The following is an 18,094-nucleotide window of genomic DNA, read 5'->3' on the forward strand; positions in this document are numbered from 1 at the left end:
ATTGCTTGAGCACTTAAACTCACTGTTCAACAAATTCATGAAAATTGAATGGATGAAAAACCAGCGGTAAACACAAAGAACAACGGGACAAGCTTATCCCGTCGTTCTCTTCCGTACCCTGTGTTTTCCGCTGGTTTTTCATCCATTCAAACATGTACCAACTAGCACAGTCCGACGCCTTGGTATCATAAAAATACGAATTGTCACTCCTTACAGACAGTTGGAAAAAAAGAAAGTATAAAGCAGGTGACAAAATTAAAATGACAGCAGATTGGTTAACTTTTAATTTTAAGTGATAATATAAAAAATAATGGCATGAATGAAAGTGAGCAGCAACCAAAGGACCATGATGCTAGGCCGACATTCCACTTTGAAGCAAAATATCCGCTTTCAACGCTACATAGGCGAAACACGCAATGAGGCAACCCTTTAGGCCCACAAAAACAATATAATCTTTAAAAAAGCTACAATTTAGTTGAGAAAAACTGACCACAACAAATTGGAATTGACAACTAGATACAGTTGTCACACCCAAGCAAGCCGGAGAAAGATGAACAGATATCTAGCTGTCCTACCCCCTATTTGTGCCCTAGCCTCTGATCCTCTGCAGCAAACAAAAAAATTGTTTATATGTAGAACTATTGCTCTTGGTCAAACAAACAGTTCTAATGAAGGAGCCAAGTAGGTTCCGAAACGTTGGGAACGCTTCGGATAAAGTCCTTGGTTAGAGTATTATATTTGTTTCCATCAAACACAAAAAAATGCATGGTAAAGCGCTGACATTAACGTTGTCTACTGCGGTTCCTTCATGGTGACATCACTACAGGAACCAAAAATACAATACAGTGCATTAAAGGGGCCATTTGGACAACATAGAAGTTCGTTTCGTTCGAAATATTTCCTGTTTTATAGTGCCCCCACCACTTGACCGGCAGCAAATGATGCTGCATTCAGTGAGAAATTAATTTAGGTTAAAAGTCTGATTCTCCCACCATATTGTGTGTTTTTGGGATGTCATCAATGAAGCCATAAGTGCGTGTAATCAAACTACTGCGTCACTCGGGTCTGCAGCCTTGCTAGCCATCAGTCCTCCCAGGTGGAGCTACCATACTCATCCACGAACTGTTGTTTGCCATTGCTTTGTTTTTTACCGCGTCTGCACCTGGCTTGTTTTCGTTACTGTAGAAAGTAATGGTTTTGTGAAACATGGGGTATCCTCGACAAACAGGGTCATGTAAGACAACATCGCCTATGCCAATCGGCCAGTGCCGTGCAGGCCAACTCCAAAGCGGCGGAGTGCTGTCCAGCTAAAACAAGCATAGTGCACGCCGTACCAACAGCAGTGCGCATCGATACTTGTATGTTTACGCGTATTTTCGTAACTTTCATTGTTTACTGCCCCATTTTTACTGCTGTAAAATGAATATGCATTACATTTAAGTGCAAATAGCTCGCTTGGCATGCTTATAAGGCCTGCCCTATTTGCGCTTGCTTTTGCCGGCCTCAGCCAATCGCACAGCTGGGGACATATGACATCATAGGTACTGCTGTGGGAAATGAGCTAGTGGGTCGCATGGCCATTCCCTTTTTCCTAATTATATAGCTTATTCGAGTGAAGTGCGCGTTCAAAATGGTGTCAGTATGATTCTAACGACGCAATCTGTCAAATGAACCAAACTTGTGCGTTGTCTGCATGGCCCCTCTAAGCAAAGGCAAGGCAGCCAATTTTTTTATTTAGGCTGCCTTCATGCACACAGTAGTGCTCTATTGCTGCCAGAAACTCATTACGGGACTCCTGACATATTTACAGTTGCAATAAAAATCAGAAATAGAACGAAAAATCATTGGACACTCCACAATGTCCAAAAAACAAAGGAATAATGTGCGAGTGAGCTACCTAAAACACTGCGACAGAAGATCATATTCATCAAAGCAACTAATAAAAACCATGGCTAGTGCATAGCCAATACGCAGCTCATTTGTTAAGAGCTTATGTGCGTCCCCACAAGTTGGCTGTGTAAACCTACCGACACCTAACAGAGTCCAAGGTTCGACGAAAACTCGTCTGGGGAGGGTTATTCATTGATGAAATACAAACAGGCAGGCACTCGCCTGGTAATACAAGCAGGCACTCGCCTGGTCAAAAACAAATAAACAAATAAAGACGCCTTGGGGCCCCTACAGGCCCCTTGTTCACAATGAAGAGGGGTTGACAGGTCGCGACTATCTATAGGTTCAGTGGCGCAGAGTGCGCATGTATATCTCGGGGAGATTACCCCACGACCGGTTAGTCGTGTTTTTAGTTGGTTGAATATGCACTGATTCTAAAAGTAGTCGTGTCGACAGGCGCTTCTCTAATGCGATTATGCTTGCGGAATCCTAATCGATGACGTGGTCAGTAGCCAAGTGATGATCCGCCAAGGCATTTCAGCTTGCATTGCCTTTTTTGACATCGTTCTGGTGCTATTGAATTCTTTTAAAAATTTCCAGTTTCACCTATGTAGGATTAGGAACGAAAAAGAGACGCCGACCAGTCCAAACAAAACGTACTGACGTTTCGGCTTCCAGCACGAAGCCTTGTTCACAATAAATGCATCACCAGAAGTGGGTCGTTAAGTGGGCTTGAATAATCGCTGAAAAGAGCATGCGTAGATCGGGTTTAGATTTCAGTCATTACGATTGACTGTGTTAGATGTGGTCTGAATGATTAGTGATTCCAGATGTAGCCGTGATGCTGTCACTTTTTCTGTAGTGACGATTCTTGCATTGTCCCAATCAATCTTGTGGTCATTCACGACGGCGTGTTCGGCTTTTATTCTTTACGTCACGTGCGTGCTGCTGCAGACGATTCTTATAATTTCCTGATTCCCCGATATACACGCCGCTGCAGTCTGCACAAGGTATCTCGTATACCACACTGGGGAAGCGCTCCTTGGGAAAGCGGTCCTTGACTCTCACGAGCTCATGGCGCATCTTTTTGGCTGGACCGTGGGCCACCTGCATGTCATATTCCCATAGGATATGTGCCAAACATTCACTTGTTCCTGGAAGGTAGGGCACAGGAGCTCGCTTCATCGGGGCAGGAGGCACGTCCAGTTGTCCCCGTCGGGTCAGTTGGCGTTCCGTTGCGTTTATAAAGTGCCTCGGGTAACCGCAGCTAGCCAGGTCGTCCCGCACCTTTGCCGTGTCCACCGCCGCATCCTCGGGCTTCGAGCACAATCTTTTCGCACGCTGCAGTAGCGTGCTAACAACAGCCCTCTTGTGGGAAGCGGGGTGCACGGAGTTGAAGTTCAGGTAGCGGCCTGTGTGCGTTTCCTTGCGGTACATGCTGAAACGTGGCCTCTGGCCCTGCCGAGACACGAGGACGTCCAGGAAGGGAAGTTTGCCATCGGCCTCCTCTTCTGACGTGAACTGAATGGCACGGTCCATACTGTTGAGGTGGGCCAGCAAGCTGTTCGCCGCGTCTTTCTGAACGACGCAGAAACAATCATCGACATAACGCAAAAACACTTGGTTGAGGGGCAAAGGAGGCTAGCGTGCGTGCTTCCAGCGCTTCCATGGGCAGGTTCGCCGCCGTGACCAAAATAGCGGCACCCATTGGAGTCCCCTGCCTTTGCTTGTAAAAATGGCCCATAAAGACGAAGTACGTATTGTTCAGGCAAAAATCTAGAAGCCTGCGTAGTTCTGGCACATCCATCGGTGATCTCTCGGGCAACGTCTCATCAGCCTCGAGAGCAGCGGTGCATACGGTGACAGCCAGGTCACTCGGAATGCTCGTGAAAAGGGACTTCGTGTCGAAGGACACCATCAAGTCGTCTTTCTCGATCACGGTGTTGCGAGTCTTCTCGACAAAATCGAAAGAATTACGAACGTGAGTGGTCCCTTTATTGACGAGCGGAGCCAGAACTTGGAGCAGGAACTTCGACAGGTGGCCCACATTCCAGCCAAAAAGATGCGCCATGAGCTCGTGAGAGTCAAGGACCGCTTGCCCAAGGAGCGCTTCCCCGGTGTGGTATATGAGATACCTTGTGCAGACTGCAGCGGCGTGTATATCGGGGAATCAGGAAATTATAACAATCGTCCGCAGCAGCACGCACGTGACGTAAAGAATAAAAGCGTCCGCAACAATGCTGTAGCCGAACACGCCATCGTGAATGACCACAAGATTGATTGGGACAATGCAAGAATCGTCGCTACAGAAAAAGTGACAGCATCACGGCTACATCTAAAATCACTAATCATTCAGACCACATCTAACACAGTCAATCGTAACGACGGAAATCTAAACCCGATCTACGCACACTCTTTGCAGCGATTATTCAAGCCCACTTAAACGACCCACTTCTGGTGATGCATTTATTGTGAATAAGGCTTCCGTGCTGGAAGCCGAAACGTCAGTACGTTTTGTTTGGACTGGTCGGCATCTCTTTTTCGTTTCTAATGTACCCTCCCGGCCAGACGGGATTCCGTCATGCTCTCGATTTCACCTATGTAGGATGCGTCACAATCCTTGCATGGAATTTTGTAGGCAACTACGGGGAATCTTGATTTTTCTAAAGGGTCCTTCACGCGTACCAGCTTCTGATTAAGCTGGTACGCGTTTAACACCATATTTTAATTTTAACACCATATGTGCCAAACACCCTTGCAAGAGCTTCACTGATGCCTTGCGTGTAGGGGACGGCAGCGCGGTTTTGCCTGTATTCTTCAGGAACCCTTTCGGGGGAGGCAACTGAAGCCCGCAATTGTTGCGTCCTCACACGCTTTGAAGGGTAGCCGTTGCTGCGAAGGTCCTTCCTTACCACGGCTAGCTCTTGCTTGCACAGACCAGGCTCACAGCAGATTCGTGATGCGCGTGAGAAGAGTGCAGCGGCGACGAAGCGTTTTTGGCCTGTAGGATGCGCAGAGTCGAACCCCAGGAATCTACCCGTGTGGGTCGGCTTTTGATACACACTGGTTGTAAATCCTTTGGCCGACCGTCTCACAAGTACGTCGAGGAAGGCGATCTGTCCATTATTTTCTTGTTCCATGGTGAACTGGATGCTTGGAACACAAGAGTTTAGATGCTCAAATAAAGGCATTACGTTTCGGCGGTGGATCACACAAAAATAGTCCGTCTACGTAGCAGACAAAGATCTTGGGGCCGTCTTGTACGAGCATAGCGCAGAATTTTCTAGAGCCTCTAGGGCAATATTCGCACAGACTACTGAAACGGAAGCTCCCATCGCTGTTCGAAACCGCTGGTCCGTTGAAAACAAAATATGTGTTCTGCAGGCCAAATTCCAGGAGACGATATAAGTCTTGCATCTCAATTGGCGAACGTGAAGGCAGAGATGCATCGTTCTCGAGTAGATCCTTGCAACTCCGGACCGCGTAATTTTGCCTGGAATTTGGCCTGCAGAACACGTTTTGTTTTCAACGTACAATGTTAAAAGCAGCGGTTTGGAACAGCGATGGGAGCTTCCGTTTCAGCAGTCTGTGCAAATATTGCCTCAGAGGCTCTAAAAAATTCTGCGCTATGCTCGTACAAGACGGGCCCAAGATTTTTGTCAGCTACGTAGACTGCTTTTGTGTGATCCACCGCCGAGACGTAATGCCTTTAATTGAGCATCTAAACTCTTGTGTTCCAAGTATCCAGTTCACCATGGAACAGGAAAATAATGGACAGATCGCCTTCCTCGACGTACTTCTGAAACGGTCGGCCAAAGGATTTTTAACCAGTGTTTATCGAAAGCCGACCCACACGGGTAGATACCTGGGGTTCGACTCTGCGCATCCTATAGGCCAAAAACGCTCCGTCGCCGCTGCACTCTTCTCACGCGCATCACGAATCTGCTCTGAGCCTGGTCTGTGCAAGCAAAAGCTAGCCGTGGTAAGGAAGGACCTTCGCAGCAACGGCTACCCTTCAAAGCTTGTGAGGACGCAACAATTGCGGGATTCAGTTGCCTCCTCCGAAAGGGTTCCTGAAGACGGGCAAAAACGCGCTGCCGTCCCCTACACGCAAGGCATCAGTGAAGCTCTTGCAAGGGTGTTTGGCACATATGGCATTAAAATTGCACACGTGCCAACGAACAGGCTTAAGCAAAAGCTGGTACGCGTGAAGGACCCTTTAGAAAAATCAAGATTCCCCGGAGTTGCCTACAAAACTCCATGCAAGGATTGCGACGCACCCTACATAGGTGAAACTGGAAATATTTAAAATAAGAATTCAATAGCACCAGAACGATGTCAAAAAAGGCAATGCAAGCTGAAATGCCTTGGCGGATCATCACCTGGCTACTGACCACGTCATCGATTGGGATTCCGCAAGCATAATCGCATCAGAGAAGTGCCTGTCGACACGACTACTTTTAGAATCAGTGCATATTCAACCAACTCCCCGAGATATACATGCGCACTCTGCACCACCAAACCTATAAATAATCGCGACCTTTCACCCCCCTTTCATTGTGATCAAAGGCCAGTAGGGGCCCAAAATGTCTTTGTTTATTTGTTTTTGACCAGGCGAGGGCCTGCTTGTATTTCATCAACACCGAACTAACCCGCCTGAATCACCACTTTATAGACATTGAGCAATTATTTGAATTGGTTTATTGTAGCAAGCTGTCTTGTTTATTTCCTTATTTTTTTGGCATTTCCTGTCTCATTTGAAATTGGGAGACCAGATAGCTTTTACTACGGGCCACGCACTGGCGACAACAAATATTTGATTTCACTTTAAACAATTTTCGGTTATGTTTTATTGCTCACCAGCCAATGACCTGAAATATAAGAGGCTCCTAAAACATGTGCTGGCATTTCTTTCCTGCACTGCAGTACAACTAATCATGACTTTTATCATATTTTGTTCACAAATTGTAATATTTAGAAAGTATTCAGCTGAATGAAAATGTTATTTCAGTAGCATGCGCAATCAACAGGGCCTCAATGACTCTCACCATGTGGTTCACTTGTTTCTGTCACAAATAACCTGATTGCAGCCACATTCCACCCAAGACGAAGGTAACATATCCTCTGGGATGATGAATATTTAAAATGCCTTACGAGTAAGTGCTAAGCACATGAAATTGTGGCATTAAAACCGAAGATCCCTCTGCGGCATCCTTCACTTGGGGCAGCGCTTGATCACAAACTTCGAGAAGTTGAAAAATGCTCCATGCGCCGCTCCAGCCAGCAGAAACAATGCAGGACCCAAGTTGGTAGGTGGACCGTTGGCATCCTGCGATTGTGAAGATTTTTTTAGTAGATGCACTTTTTTTTGTACCACTGTTCATTTTTCCGTTAACAAGCAGCTGAACTCCTGCAGGTTCTACGAATCATACAAGCATAATAAAACGCAGCAATGCAGAACAATTGGCAGGGTTACCTCAATTTTTCTTTTCTAGGAATGAAAAAAATGTAGGTAATCTATACACAACTACAATCAAACCTTTAAATTTTTACCTACTTCACTCCTAACAAGCACACATACACGTTAGACATGTGAGAAAGCTGCTAAATTTATGCCCACAAACTTAATCAGGCATCAGAAATCGGCAGGGAACGACGTGTCACCTTTAAATGGCACTTTTTTCGTTCAAAACACTAAAATGGGCGAGAAAGACCCATAACTATGATTTGGTACCCTTATCTGGTATGGTTTTCAGGCAATGCTTACATCTCACTTCAGTACCTTCAGGAGGGTGGAGATCTTTGAAAACTCATTGCGGGCAAGTGGGTTGTGTTCAAGCTCTCGTATCTTGCCAGCATATGCTGGATTCCAGCATTCCCAAATCAACGTGACGACTCGAATGTGGTGGATGCAAGAGAAAGAATAAGCACACGCCAAGGGCGCAGCCGGGGGGGGGGGGAGGAAGGGAGGGGGGGTCCTGGTGCCCCCCCCCCTTCATAATGTTTTATGTCAAGGCTGGAGTTATCTTTGTGGGTGTTCTTTTCCCCGGGGCTTCTCCTCCAAGCCGCTGCAGCGCTGAGGATCTCACCCCGGGTATCTCCAACCGACAAAACTCAGCCTCCGATCAAAACTATACATTTATTTACAGCCCAGTGGGCGGCTAAAAAACAGCGCTCAGGCGGAGCTCGAAGACGACGGGCCGAGCTCTCCTGTGCCCGGACCGCGTCTCTCTCGTCTCCTTGTCTTCATATTCCCTCCACCCTGACGCTGGGAGCCACGGAAGAGGGAAAAGCGAGTCCTTCGTGGGAACCCCATGTGGTGGCCATTAGCGCATCCGGTGCGAGCAGGCGCGACCCTCCTCGGAGTTTCAAGGCGCCGCGTGACACGACACGTGCGTTCAATTTCTGTGCTGCTCGTCCCAGGGCCCGCGCCAGTTCATGCGTCGAAGCGCCCGACACCTCCACCGCCACTGTGAAACATAACTTCAGGAATGTTTCACACACCACACACACTTTGCGAGCGTGCTCCATTGTTCCTTCAATTGGCGACAACAATGAGCACGGCCAGTGCCCCTTGACCCTGGCTGCAGGTCACCATGACAAATTAGGCACAATCCTCACATAGCTCATTCAGAGCGAGCGGCCTTTAGAATGCGGTACGCACCGGCCGTCGTCGTCCGAAAACGCCCTTGCCATGCGCCGCACACCCTCACACAACAGTATCATGGGCCCCTCTCCTCCTCGCTTCCTCGCTCGGGAAGGGACCACTGCTGGCTCGTCACCATGCGTTGAAGCCACTCTGCACTGAGGTGAAGCTGACTGACGCTTTCGCCTCTTTCTAGGCGAACCCTCGGGTTCGGCCGCTTCTGCGCTCGGAGCGCCGTGCTCCACTACGCACCGTTGGTCAGCGTAAGCAGGAGAGGACTGCTTAGCGGCTACGTCAACGCTGACATGAAATGCTGTAGGGGCTATCTCTTCAGCCACTCCTACAGACCTACCTGTAACTGCCCTCGGCTGCATTACATGAGCGGCCGTACCCTGATTTACACTTTCCTCGCTGAATTCGCTGGAGCTCCCTATGGCAATCACATTGTCGGTACTCGACATTTGGGTATCTCGAGAAACACAAGATACAGTGTGCGTGACACCAACTGCATCCGATTCCTCGCGCGATTCCCGTGCTGCTGCATCCTGCAATGCAACTGGCCGCTCGCCCACGCTCCCGGAACGTTCTCCCTCTCTGAACGCGGTGACAACGGGCTCACGCTCGACTGAAACCAGCCCCTTCACAACGGCTGATTTAAGAACTTCATAGTTCTTCCCCTCCTTCCTGTGCGAACCGTCGTGTTCGGCCGCTACTGCACCCCTGTGCGCGCACAAAGCGCCGTTCTCTACCACACAACGTTGTGTGAAGCAAGGAGTAGCGAGGGGCTCATCGGCAACTTGAACAATAACATGCGACGCTGCGGAGCCTTTCTCTCTTGCCATCAGCTTCATCACGGGCATGCGCACACTCTCATTCAACTTTGACTGCCTGTCATTTACCAACGCAGCCTCGCGCGTAACACCTTCCTTCACCTCCATCTTTATTTCGGTGAAATTCTCTAAGCGGGATGCTTCACTATCCTGCTCCCCGGTTGCAGAAAATCTCAACGCCCACGAAGAAACGTGCGCCACTATCCTATCTTCGCCTTTCCCACGTGACTCTGATCGTGGCGGATCCCGCGAAACAGGAGGACTACGCGCGCCCAGTGAATGGGTTCCACCCAGCGCATCTTTCGGCGTACCGGAGCACCCCAGTTCACTCTCTCCCCGAGTGCTGAACATTACTGTTTGAGCAATCGGTGAGGTAGGAACGTTGTTAGCTCTCTTGAAACGTCCACTCTTCGAACGTTCCGCTGCTAACTCTGCCTCAGCGATTCTCAATTTCGCCAGCAATAGCGCCTTCTGCTCAGCGAACGACATTGCAATGCTTGCTGTCCCTGCAACGTTCATGCACGCTTCCTAATCCTCATCATTATCTCGCGGCTACACCTAGATAGCCGCTAGATGTCATGGTGAACCGCAGACCCAGCATCAAACGAGGCACTGACCTGTATAGCTCGCCGCCTGTAGAGATGCCGCACCGGTGCAGATGGGTTATCCGTTTATGCACCGCTCCTTCCGCCGAGGTGTCCACCAAACAATCGCCCGCCGACTTCTCGCCTGCCGCTTCTCCTTCAGTGGGCTGCTGATGCCTCCACTGACCGCTCGCCAAGCTGCTTCTCCGCTGCTCAGCAGGCCGCAGAGATTGCCTCGGTCTCCGTTGAGACGTCCGTTCAGCGCCGCTCGAGCCGCTTCTCCACCTGGGTGGCGAGCTCGCTGCTCCTGCAGATCTCGTTCAGCAGGCTGCCGCTCTCCGTTGAGAAGTCCGCTGAGCGCCGGTCGAGCCTCTTCTCCACCAGGCTGACGAGCTCGCTGCTCCCGCCGATCCTGTTCAGCAGGCCGTGACTTCTCCGCCTGCTCCATCTCGCCCGCCGGCTGGCTGAGTCGTCGCTGTTGAAGATCCTGTCGACTGCGCCAGTTATCTTCTTGGATGTTCTTTTCCCCGGGGCTTCTCCTCCAAGCCGCTGCAGCGCTGAGGATCTCACCCCGGGTATCTCCAACCGACAAACTCAGCCTCCGATCAAAACTGTACATTTATTTACAGCCCAGTGGGCGGCTAAAAAACAGTGCTCAGGCTGAGCTCGAAGACGACGGGCCGAGCTCTCCTGTGCCCGGACCGCGTCTCTCTCGTCTCCTTGTCTTCATATTCCCTCCACCCTGACGCTGGGGGCCAGAGAAGAGGGAAAAGCGAGTCCTTCGTGGGGGTCCAACCCCATGTGGTGGCCACTAGCGCATCCGGTGCGAGCAGGCGCGACCTTCCTCGGGATGCGCGGAGTTTCAAGGCGCCGAGCGACACGTGCGTTCAATTTCTGTGCCGCTCGTCCCGGGGCCCGCGCCAGTTCGTGCGTCGAAGGAGTGTGGGCATGCCCGTGAAAAAGCTGATAGCCAGAGAAACAGCCTCAGCTGCGTCACATGTTCTAATTCATGTGACCGATGAGCCCCTCTCTACTCCTTGCGTCACACAACGGTGTGTGGTAGAGAACGGCGCTTCGCGCGAACGGTGGTTCAGTAGCGGCCGAACGCGAGGGTTCGCACATTAAGGAGCGGAAGAACTATGAGGTTCATAAATCAGCCGTTCTGAAGGGGCGGAGACTGGCTTCAGCTGAGCGTGAGCCTGTTATCGCACCGTGCGGAGACAGAGAACATCCTGGGAGCGTGGCCGAGCGGCCAGTAGCTTTGCAGGATGCGGCAGCACGGGAATCGCGTGAAGAATCGGATGCAGTTGGTGTCGCGCACACTGCATCGTGTGTTTCTGGAGGTCCCCGAATGTCGAGTCCCGAAAATATGATTGCCATGGGAAGCTCCAGCGAATTGAGAGAGGGAAGTGCAAATCAGGGTACGGCCGCTCATGTAACGCAGCCCCAGGCAGTTGCAGGTAGAACTGCACTGACTGAAGAGATAGCCTCTCCGGCATTGCATGACCGCGTTAACGTGCCCACGAAGCAGCCCTCTGCTGCTTACCCTGACCAAAGGTGTGTCGTAGAGAATGACACCTCGTGCGCGTACGGTGGGTCAGAAGCGGCCGAACCCGAGGGTTCGCCTGGAAAGAGGCGCAAGCGTCAGTCAGCTTCACCTCAGTGCAGAGTGGCTCCAACGCATGCTGACGACCCAGCAGTGGTCCCTTCCCGAGCGAGGAAGAGAGGGGCCCCTGATACTGTTGTGTGAGGGTGTGCGGCGCATGGCAAGGGCGTTTTCGGACGACGACGGCCGGTGCGTATCGCATTCTATGGCCGCTCGCTCTGAATGAGCTATGTGAGGATTGTGCCTAATTTGTCATGGTGACCTGCAGCCAGGGTCAAGAGGCACTGGCCGTGCTGATTGTTGTGTCGTCAACTGAAGGAACGATGGTGCACGGGCCAAATGTGTGTGTGGTGTGTGTTTCGTGTGTGAAACATTCCTGAAGGTATGTTTCACAGTGGCGGTGGAGGTGTCGCGCGCTTCGACGCACGAACTGGCGCGGGCCCCGGGACGAGCGGCACAGAAATTGAACGCACGTGTCGCTTGGCGCCTTGAAACTCCGCGCATCCCGAGGAAGGTCACGCCTGCTCGCACCGGATGCGCTAATGGCCACCACATGGGGTTGGACCCCCACGAAGGACTCGCTTTTCCCTCTTCCCTAGCCCCCAGCGTCAGGGTGGAGGGAAGATGAAGACAAGGAGACGACATCGGGAGACGTGGTCCGGGCGCAGGAGAGCTCGGCCCGTCGTCTTCGAGCTCCGCCTGAGCACTGTTTTTTAGTCGCCCGCCGGGCTGTAAATAAATGTACAGTTTTGTATCAGAGGCTGAGTTTGTCGGTTGAGGATACCCGGGGTCAGATCCTCAGCGCTACTGCGGCTTGGAGGAGAAGCCCCGGGGAAAAGAACATCCAAGAAGATAACTGCTGGGCTGCGGTTTAAGCAGCCTGAAAAACCGCCTGAAGTCACCTGCAGGCGCGGAACCTGCAGTTTTAAGGACATTCTTGCTCATATAAAGCTGAAAACAAAGGCTATGTCAACGTCTGATCCCTGCGCCCGCTCCAGATGCTGTACCTGTCAACATATACAGCCCGGCTGCATTTCGCGCCGGATACACCGACAAGCGCTGGGAACCTGCCACGAGCCAATCGAAACAGCCCCACTGTTTCAATGGCGGAACAGCACGGCCGGGGAATGGCAGAACAGCAGGAAAAGCCTCATATAGGCTTACATGTTGTCGGGAGCGTGTGATTCCTTGTCTTTACACTGGTACAAAGTATAATCACATGACAGAGCACGTCGCTGTATTTTGTTCAGTCAACTATCAATCCTTGATATGTTTACTTTTCTACAGACATCGCATTTCATTGACTATTGCAGATCCATAATTTCTGCTGCATAAAAAGCATTGCTCTGCCCATCTTGTATTTCCTCCACATCAACAAAACTACACAATTCTCCCTAATGCGGAGCTTTGTTTTTTTGGCACTATTCCAGTTTCCTTGACCTCCCTCTTGGTTAGAATCAGCATTCTGTATTTGCTTAACAGGAGTTTTACTGAAGCCATGTCTGTTTCGATTTAACAGATAGAAATATAATGAAATTTAAGAAACGTGCAACAAGCTCAACAGTCAACAGCAGTGCAATAAGGTGTTCCGCTTAGCGAAAGTTTACTACTCGCGCTACTAGCACAAAAAATAACAAAAGGCGATTACTTAAGAACGAAGACGCACATTTGCTAGTTTCACCACCATAATATACGAATGCGCCGCATGTACAGTCCACTGCGATTCGGAGGTTGTCGCGGGAAAACTACTCTTTCAAACGAAGCAGGAAGAAGGAAGAACAACAGCTTTATCAAATATTCCATGCAAGTTTCGTTATCATTGGTGTAGATAAAGGGCAACCAAGTCCAAGTCTGTGCTTGATAACAACGAATGTACAGGGCCGTCCACGCTAGGTGCGAACACGGCGCAGCGTGACCTTGCTCCGCGGAGCGCCAGCGCACAATCCGCGGCCGCGCATCGAAGCTAAGCGGCGCAGGCGCACAGGGGCTTGGAGGTGGGGCTTCGTGTCGTCTGCTACCGCGGGAGAGCGCCGTGCCTGCTTTGTTGTGAAGCACGCCTAACTGTAGGCTTGCCTGTAGCGTCTAAGCGCGCTGCGACAGCATTGCGGGAAAGCGCACTTTCCTTACTGCGGCGCGTTGTGTAGTTTCTGCCTACGAGAACCCACAGCTTCCGCATTTCAGTTCCGCGGTGCAGGTTAAATGCAAGTATTGTTGCAAACATTTCAGGACTGGCTTGGTTTGGTTCAATGAGAGACGCTGTATAGAACGGCATCGTATAATTTCGGCCACTAGGATTTATTTAATGCTCACTGGCATTACGCAGAACATAATTGTCTGTGCATTTCGCCTCCGTGGAATTTCGGTCACAGCGGCTGGGTTTCGATCTGCCGAATTTCTTCCAGATGTGTATTGGCTTTTTTCAAACATATGAATATCGCGCATCGTTGAGATGGTTCAAGGAGTCGCGAGGAAGTACGGGTCTTACCATAAAGGAGGATGCGCACAGGTGGCAACAAAGGGAGGGGCCGCTTTCTCCAAATAACTAGCCATGTAGGGAGCGCAACCAATGACGTATGCATTATAATTTAGCACACTAGAGTGGGACCGGTCCAGGATTCGACCGTAGAGTAGACGATTGTGCTGGGGGCGTGACTTCCTGGCTGGGCGACTGCTTGAACCATCTCGACGATGCGCGATATTCATATGTTTGAAAAAAGCCAATACACATCTGGAAGAAATTCGGCAGATCGAAACCCAGCCGCTGTGACCGAAATTCCACGGAGGCGAAATGCACAGACAATTATGTTCTGCGTAATGCCAGTGAGCATTAAATAAATCCTAGTGGCCGAAATTATACGATGCCGTTCTATACAGCGTCTCTCATTGAACCAAACCAAGCCAGTCCTGAAATGTTTGCAACAATACTTGCATTTAACCTGCACCGCGGAACTGAAATGCGGAAGCTGTGGGTTCTCGTAGGCAGAAACTACACAACGCGCCGCAGTAAGGAAAGTGCGCTTTCCCGCAATGCTGTCGCAGCGCGCTTAGACGCTACAGGCAAGCCTACAGTTAGGCGTGCTTCACAACAAAGCAGGCACGGCGCTCTCCCGCGGTAGCAGACGACACGAAGCCCCACCTCCAAGCCCCTGTGCGCCTGCGCCGCTTAGCTTCGATGCGCGGCCGCGGATTGTGCGCTGGCGCTCCGCGGAGCAAGGTCACGCTGCGCCGTGTTCGCACCTAGCGTGGACGGCCCTGTACAGCTTGAAACCCAAAGGGTGGCAAGTCAGTCGTGCAGGCCATTGTTGTATCATGGAACAGCCAACAAGGGAGCGAAGAGTGTGAAATCTCGATTTTCATGTTTCCGAAACGAAACCGTGGGCTGGTGGCACGCTTGGCCGCTCGATAACCTTCAAATCGTGCTCGACTGTACTTCATAGCTGACAAGAAAACTTAATAGTCCCTTTTCTAAAACACGAGAATCTTGATAGTAAACATTCAGTGTTGGCCTCCACTTCCGCCTGACGAACTTCGGGGTCCGTGCGCCACTCACGAGCGCGCTCATGATCACACTCACGAGCGCGGGTCCGCCTAACCACCTGCTCTGCGGACGAATGAATCGCCCGTAGTCTGCCCATAGACCAGCGAACAGCAATTTAGCTGATCATCACTATCATCACCATCTAAGCTCCTTAAAGGAGCCATGAAGAGAAAATACAACTTCGTTTAATTTGAAAGAACTAGGATTCAGTATGTCACTCAGCTCCATTAGAGCCGCAAAATATGTTTTTTAACGAAAAAAAAGCAAGAAGTATTTAAAAACTTTCAAATTTTGCGCCACAGTGACGTGTTATGAGCAAGAATGACGTCATACGGGCCCACAATAAAACATAATTTTCAGTGCCTTAACTGCACGTTAATGTTCAAGTGATGCAGTCAAATGAAACTAGAGGCCGGATTACAGACGTCCAGTCATGTGCCGTCGCGACAGGTCAGTTAGACGGCCGCCAATCGCACAAACAAGGTTCCGTGACGTCATAAATAAGTTGCGGGAAATTGGCTAGGGGGTCGCGACTGCTTCAAACGTTTTCCTTAATATCTCCGTTATTTTTTCGAAGATTGCGATGATATTGGGATCATTGTTATCAGGACTAAGCAGTCTTTCTAATAAACCCAACTTGTATTTTGTCTTCATGGCTCTCCTTTAAGGTGGGCTTTACAGGTAGTGTTGAGCATACACAAATCGCATGTTAAAGTCAGTTATTTCAAGCTTCGTTTGCAAAACAACGCGCAAGATGCCTTGCCTACATATTTCCCCGTCCCATTTTTTGGTCGACCACACCCCCCCCCCCCTCCCCCCCAAAAAAATTCCTGGCTTGTACGAGGGAACTTGTACATTCAAGTGATCGAACATTATTGAAGTATGGTAGCCCACTGTGCTACCAAAACTGTGTTTGAAAACTTACGTTCTGGCGGCCAAACACTGTTGACAATGCTTGTGGCTCTTGTCCGGTTGAATGGAGGGACGTGATGTGCTCAGACCGTCCAGAGGTCTAAAACAGGATGACACATGATTACCACACAGGCAAGAATGGAAATTATTGGGTGCACGAATGTTACAACTCGGGCAACACAATATTCAGCCAAAATCAATGCCCGCGTACAGCGGCACCGTACACATGGTGAGGTGGCTCGCCGCAAACGCAACGAAGCTTGTGAGGCGCGCACATTCGCTCGCAAACGATTCTCCCTCGCCATTCCCAACACGGCACAAATGACAGCGGTGATTAACGAAGCCGTAAACGCTGCGCAGCACAGTTTAGAGGAGTAGCCGCCCGTGTTCTGATAAACTACGCGTAAGACGTGGTTTGCAGTGGTGAACTCTGAAGCTGTTCAATGTAGTGCTGCGGAATGGGAAACGTTACTGAGTTACTGAGCGCCACTGCGTTACTGAGCGCCAGTGCGTTCAGCGCTCAATGCAAGCACCACAATGTTCTTTCGCACATCGCCTTTCTAAAGACGAGCCCTCAAGGTTCAACCTAGCTAGTTCAGTTAAACAATTCACACACGCGGGCTCCTGTTAACGAATCCTTAAAGCGGCGCTGACAGCTACAAACGGCATCCAGTGAAAAGAAAGGCGGCAAATGTGTCGAGACAGCTTACCTGCAGGAAACGAAGCAGAAGAGCGAGCGACGTTCAGGGGCAAGCGCCGAACGAATTTAGCCGTCTTCAGGTGGCAAAGTTGTTCTCAAATACTTCATCGCGAAGTCGAACACGACAGACATAACCGAAGACGACGAGGTGTCCAATTAATCATAATAACTGCGCTTGTGTAACTGCACACCACAGTCAACAATCCATGAAAGACGGGTCACGGCATGGAGGGTCACGGGGTATCTGTTCCGGAATCCGGCCACGCCGCCGCGCGCCGTACTCAGGGTTTCGGCCGTTGACAGGGAGTTGCGTAAAGAAATTAAAACGACAACAATAAATAATTGCCTCTTTTACTGACTACAACAGTAAATTATTATTTTTTGTGTGCAATATAATAAAGAAGCTTAGATTTTTAAAGTTTACAAACACAAAACGCGGACTGAGTTTTTTGGCGCTCCATTTGAACGTTAAAAAAAGCAGCAGATAGTAAGATAACACTGCGCAATGAAATTTGGCAGTGTTCTAGTGTAAGTAATCGTATTATTATTTGGCGTCTGTTTATTTAGCGCCCGACTTCATGCCCCCTCCATTCCCAACTTTTGTTTTCTTTTGATATCTGCCTTGTTCTCCAACGTTGTTTCTGTAGGAGAAACTAGGTGGTCTGTTTATTGCATTTGTACACAATATTTACGGTCGCTAACAATAAGAATGGAATAAAATTGTGATTGCTAGTACTTTATAACTCCACTGAGTGACGAGAATGACTGTTGTCAGAGGGGGCTATGATTGTGCTGGTGGGGCAGGAGAGGAACAGGGAACGACGGAATGATGATACAGATGTCACAGTTCAAGGTTGTGCTGTGCTCGGTGCAAGGTTGCAGAAAACAAAAAGTGGGAGGGGTAGTGTTATTCTGTCGATGTCGTAATAAGCAAGGGCTGATATTTTTTCCTGTTTCAACGTCGGTGCTGCCGCTGCTTTTTATTGAATTTGGCAGCTTTTTTTTTTTTTTTTGCTTTTGAACATTTTTGACGAGGTTGGGTGGATGGCACAATGGGATGTCTTTTTGAAATTATATTGCATGCATGACCTCAATCAATGATGAGCTGAACACCTTTTCCCCACCCTTTCAACACCCTTCCAAAAAAAAGGGTGGTGAGGTTGGTCAACACCCTTTTTTTCACGCAAAAAGGGTGGAAAGCTACAAAAAAGGGTGTTGAGATTCAAGAAAAAGGGCGTAAGGGCCTCCCAACACCTTTTTTTCAATTATTTTACACCCTTTTTGGCCAAAAGGGCGTAAAAAAGTTTAGTGTGTACTTTGAAGTTGGTACATGTTCTCGCCGAAGTCCGTCCCCTCTTTGCTGCATGCGCGAAGGTGTGCTTCTAGCG

General features: G+C 49.7%; 1 protein-coding gene across 4 annotated transcripts; it reads right to left on the reverse strand.

Moving 5' to 3' along the window:
• Positions 1–5,833: 5,833 nt before the first annotated feature.
• Positions 5,834–17,524, reverse strand: LOC144142958 (uncharacterized). 4 transcript variants are annotated; one of them, XM_077674788.1, is made up of 4 exons: positions 16,717–17,524; positions 16,020–16,106; positions 9,984–10,437; positions 5,834–7,219 (listed from the first exon to the last, which is right to left on the reverse strand). In XM_077674788.1, the coding sequence occupies exon 3, from the start codon at positions 10,396–10,398 to the stop codon at positions 10,030–10,032; it is 369 nt and encodes a 122-aa protein (XP_077530914.1). In that variant the 5' UTR covers positions 10,399–10,437; positions 16,020–16,106; positions 16,717–17,524; the 3' UTR covers positions 5,834–7,219; positions 9,984–10,029. The 4 variants fall into 4 exon arrangements, 1 of the variants encoding a protein (XP_077530914.1); XR_013317073.1 differs by lacking the exon at positions 9,984–10,437 and having other exon boundaries at positions 5,842–7,219; positions 16,717–17,462; XR_013317074.1 differs by lacking the exons at positions 5,834–7,219; positions 9,984–10,437 and adding an exon at positions 11,769–12,458 and having other exon boundaries at positions 16,717–17,477.
• Between the last annotated feature and the right edge of the window lie 570 nt (positions 17,525–18,094).

This window comes from Haemaphysalis longicornis, unplaced genomic scaffold, assembly GCF_048455015.1.
Source record: "Haemaphysalis longicornis isolate Haplotype H1 unplaced genomic scaffold, Haemaphysalis longicornis Haplotype H1 scaffold_1, whole genome shotgun sequence".
Lineage (NCBI taxonomy): Eukaryota > Metazoa > Arthropoda > Arachnida > Ixodida > Ixodidae > Haemaphysalis > Haemaphysalis longicornis.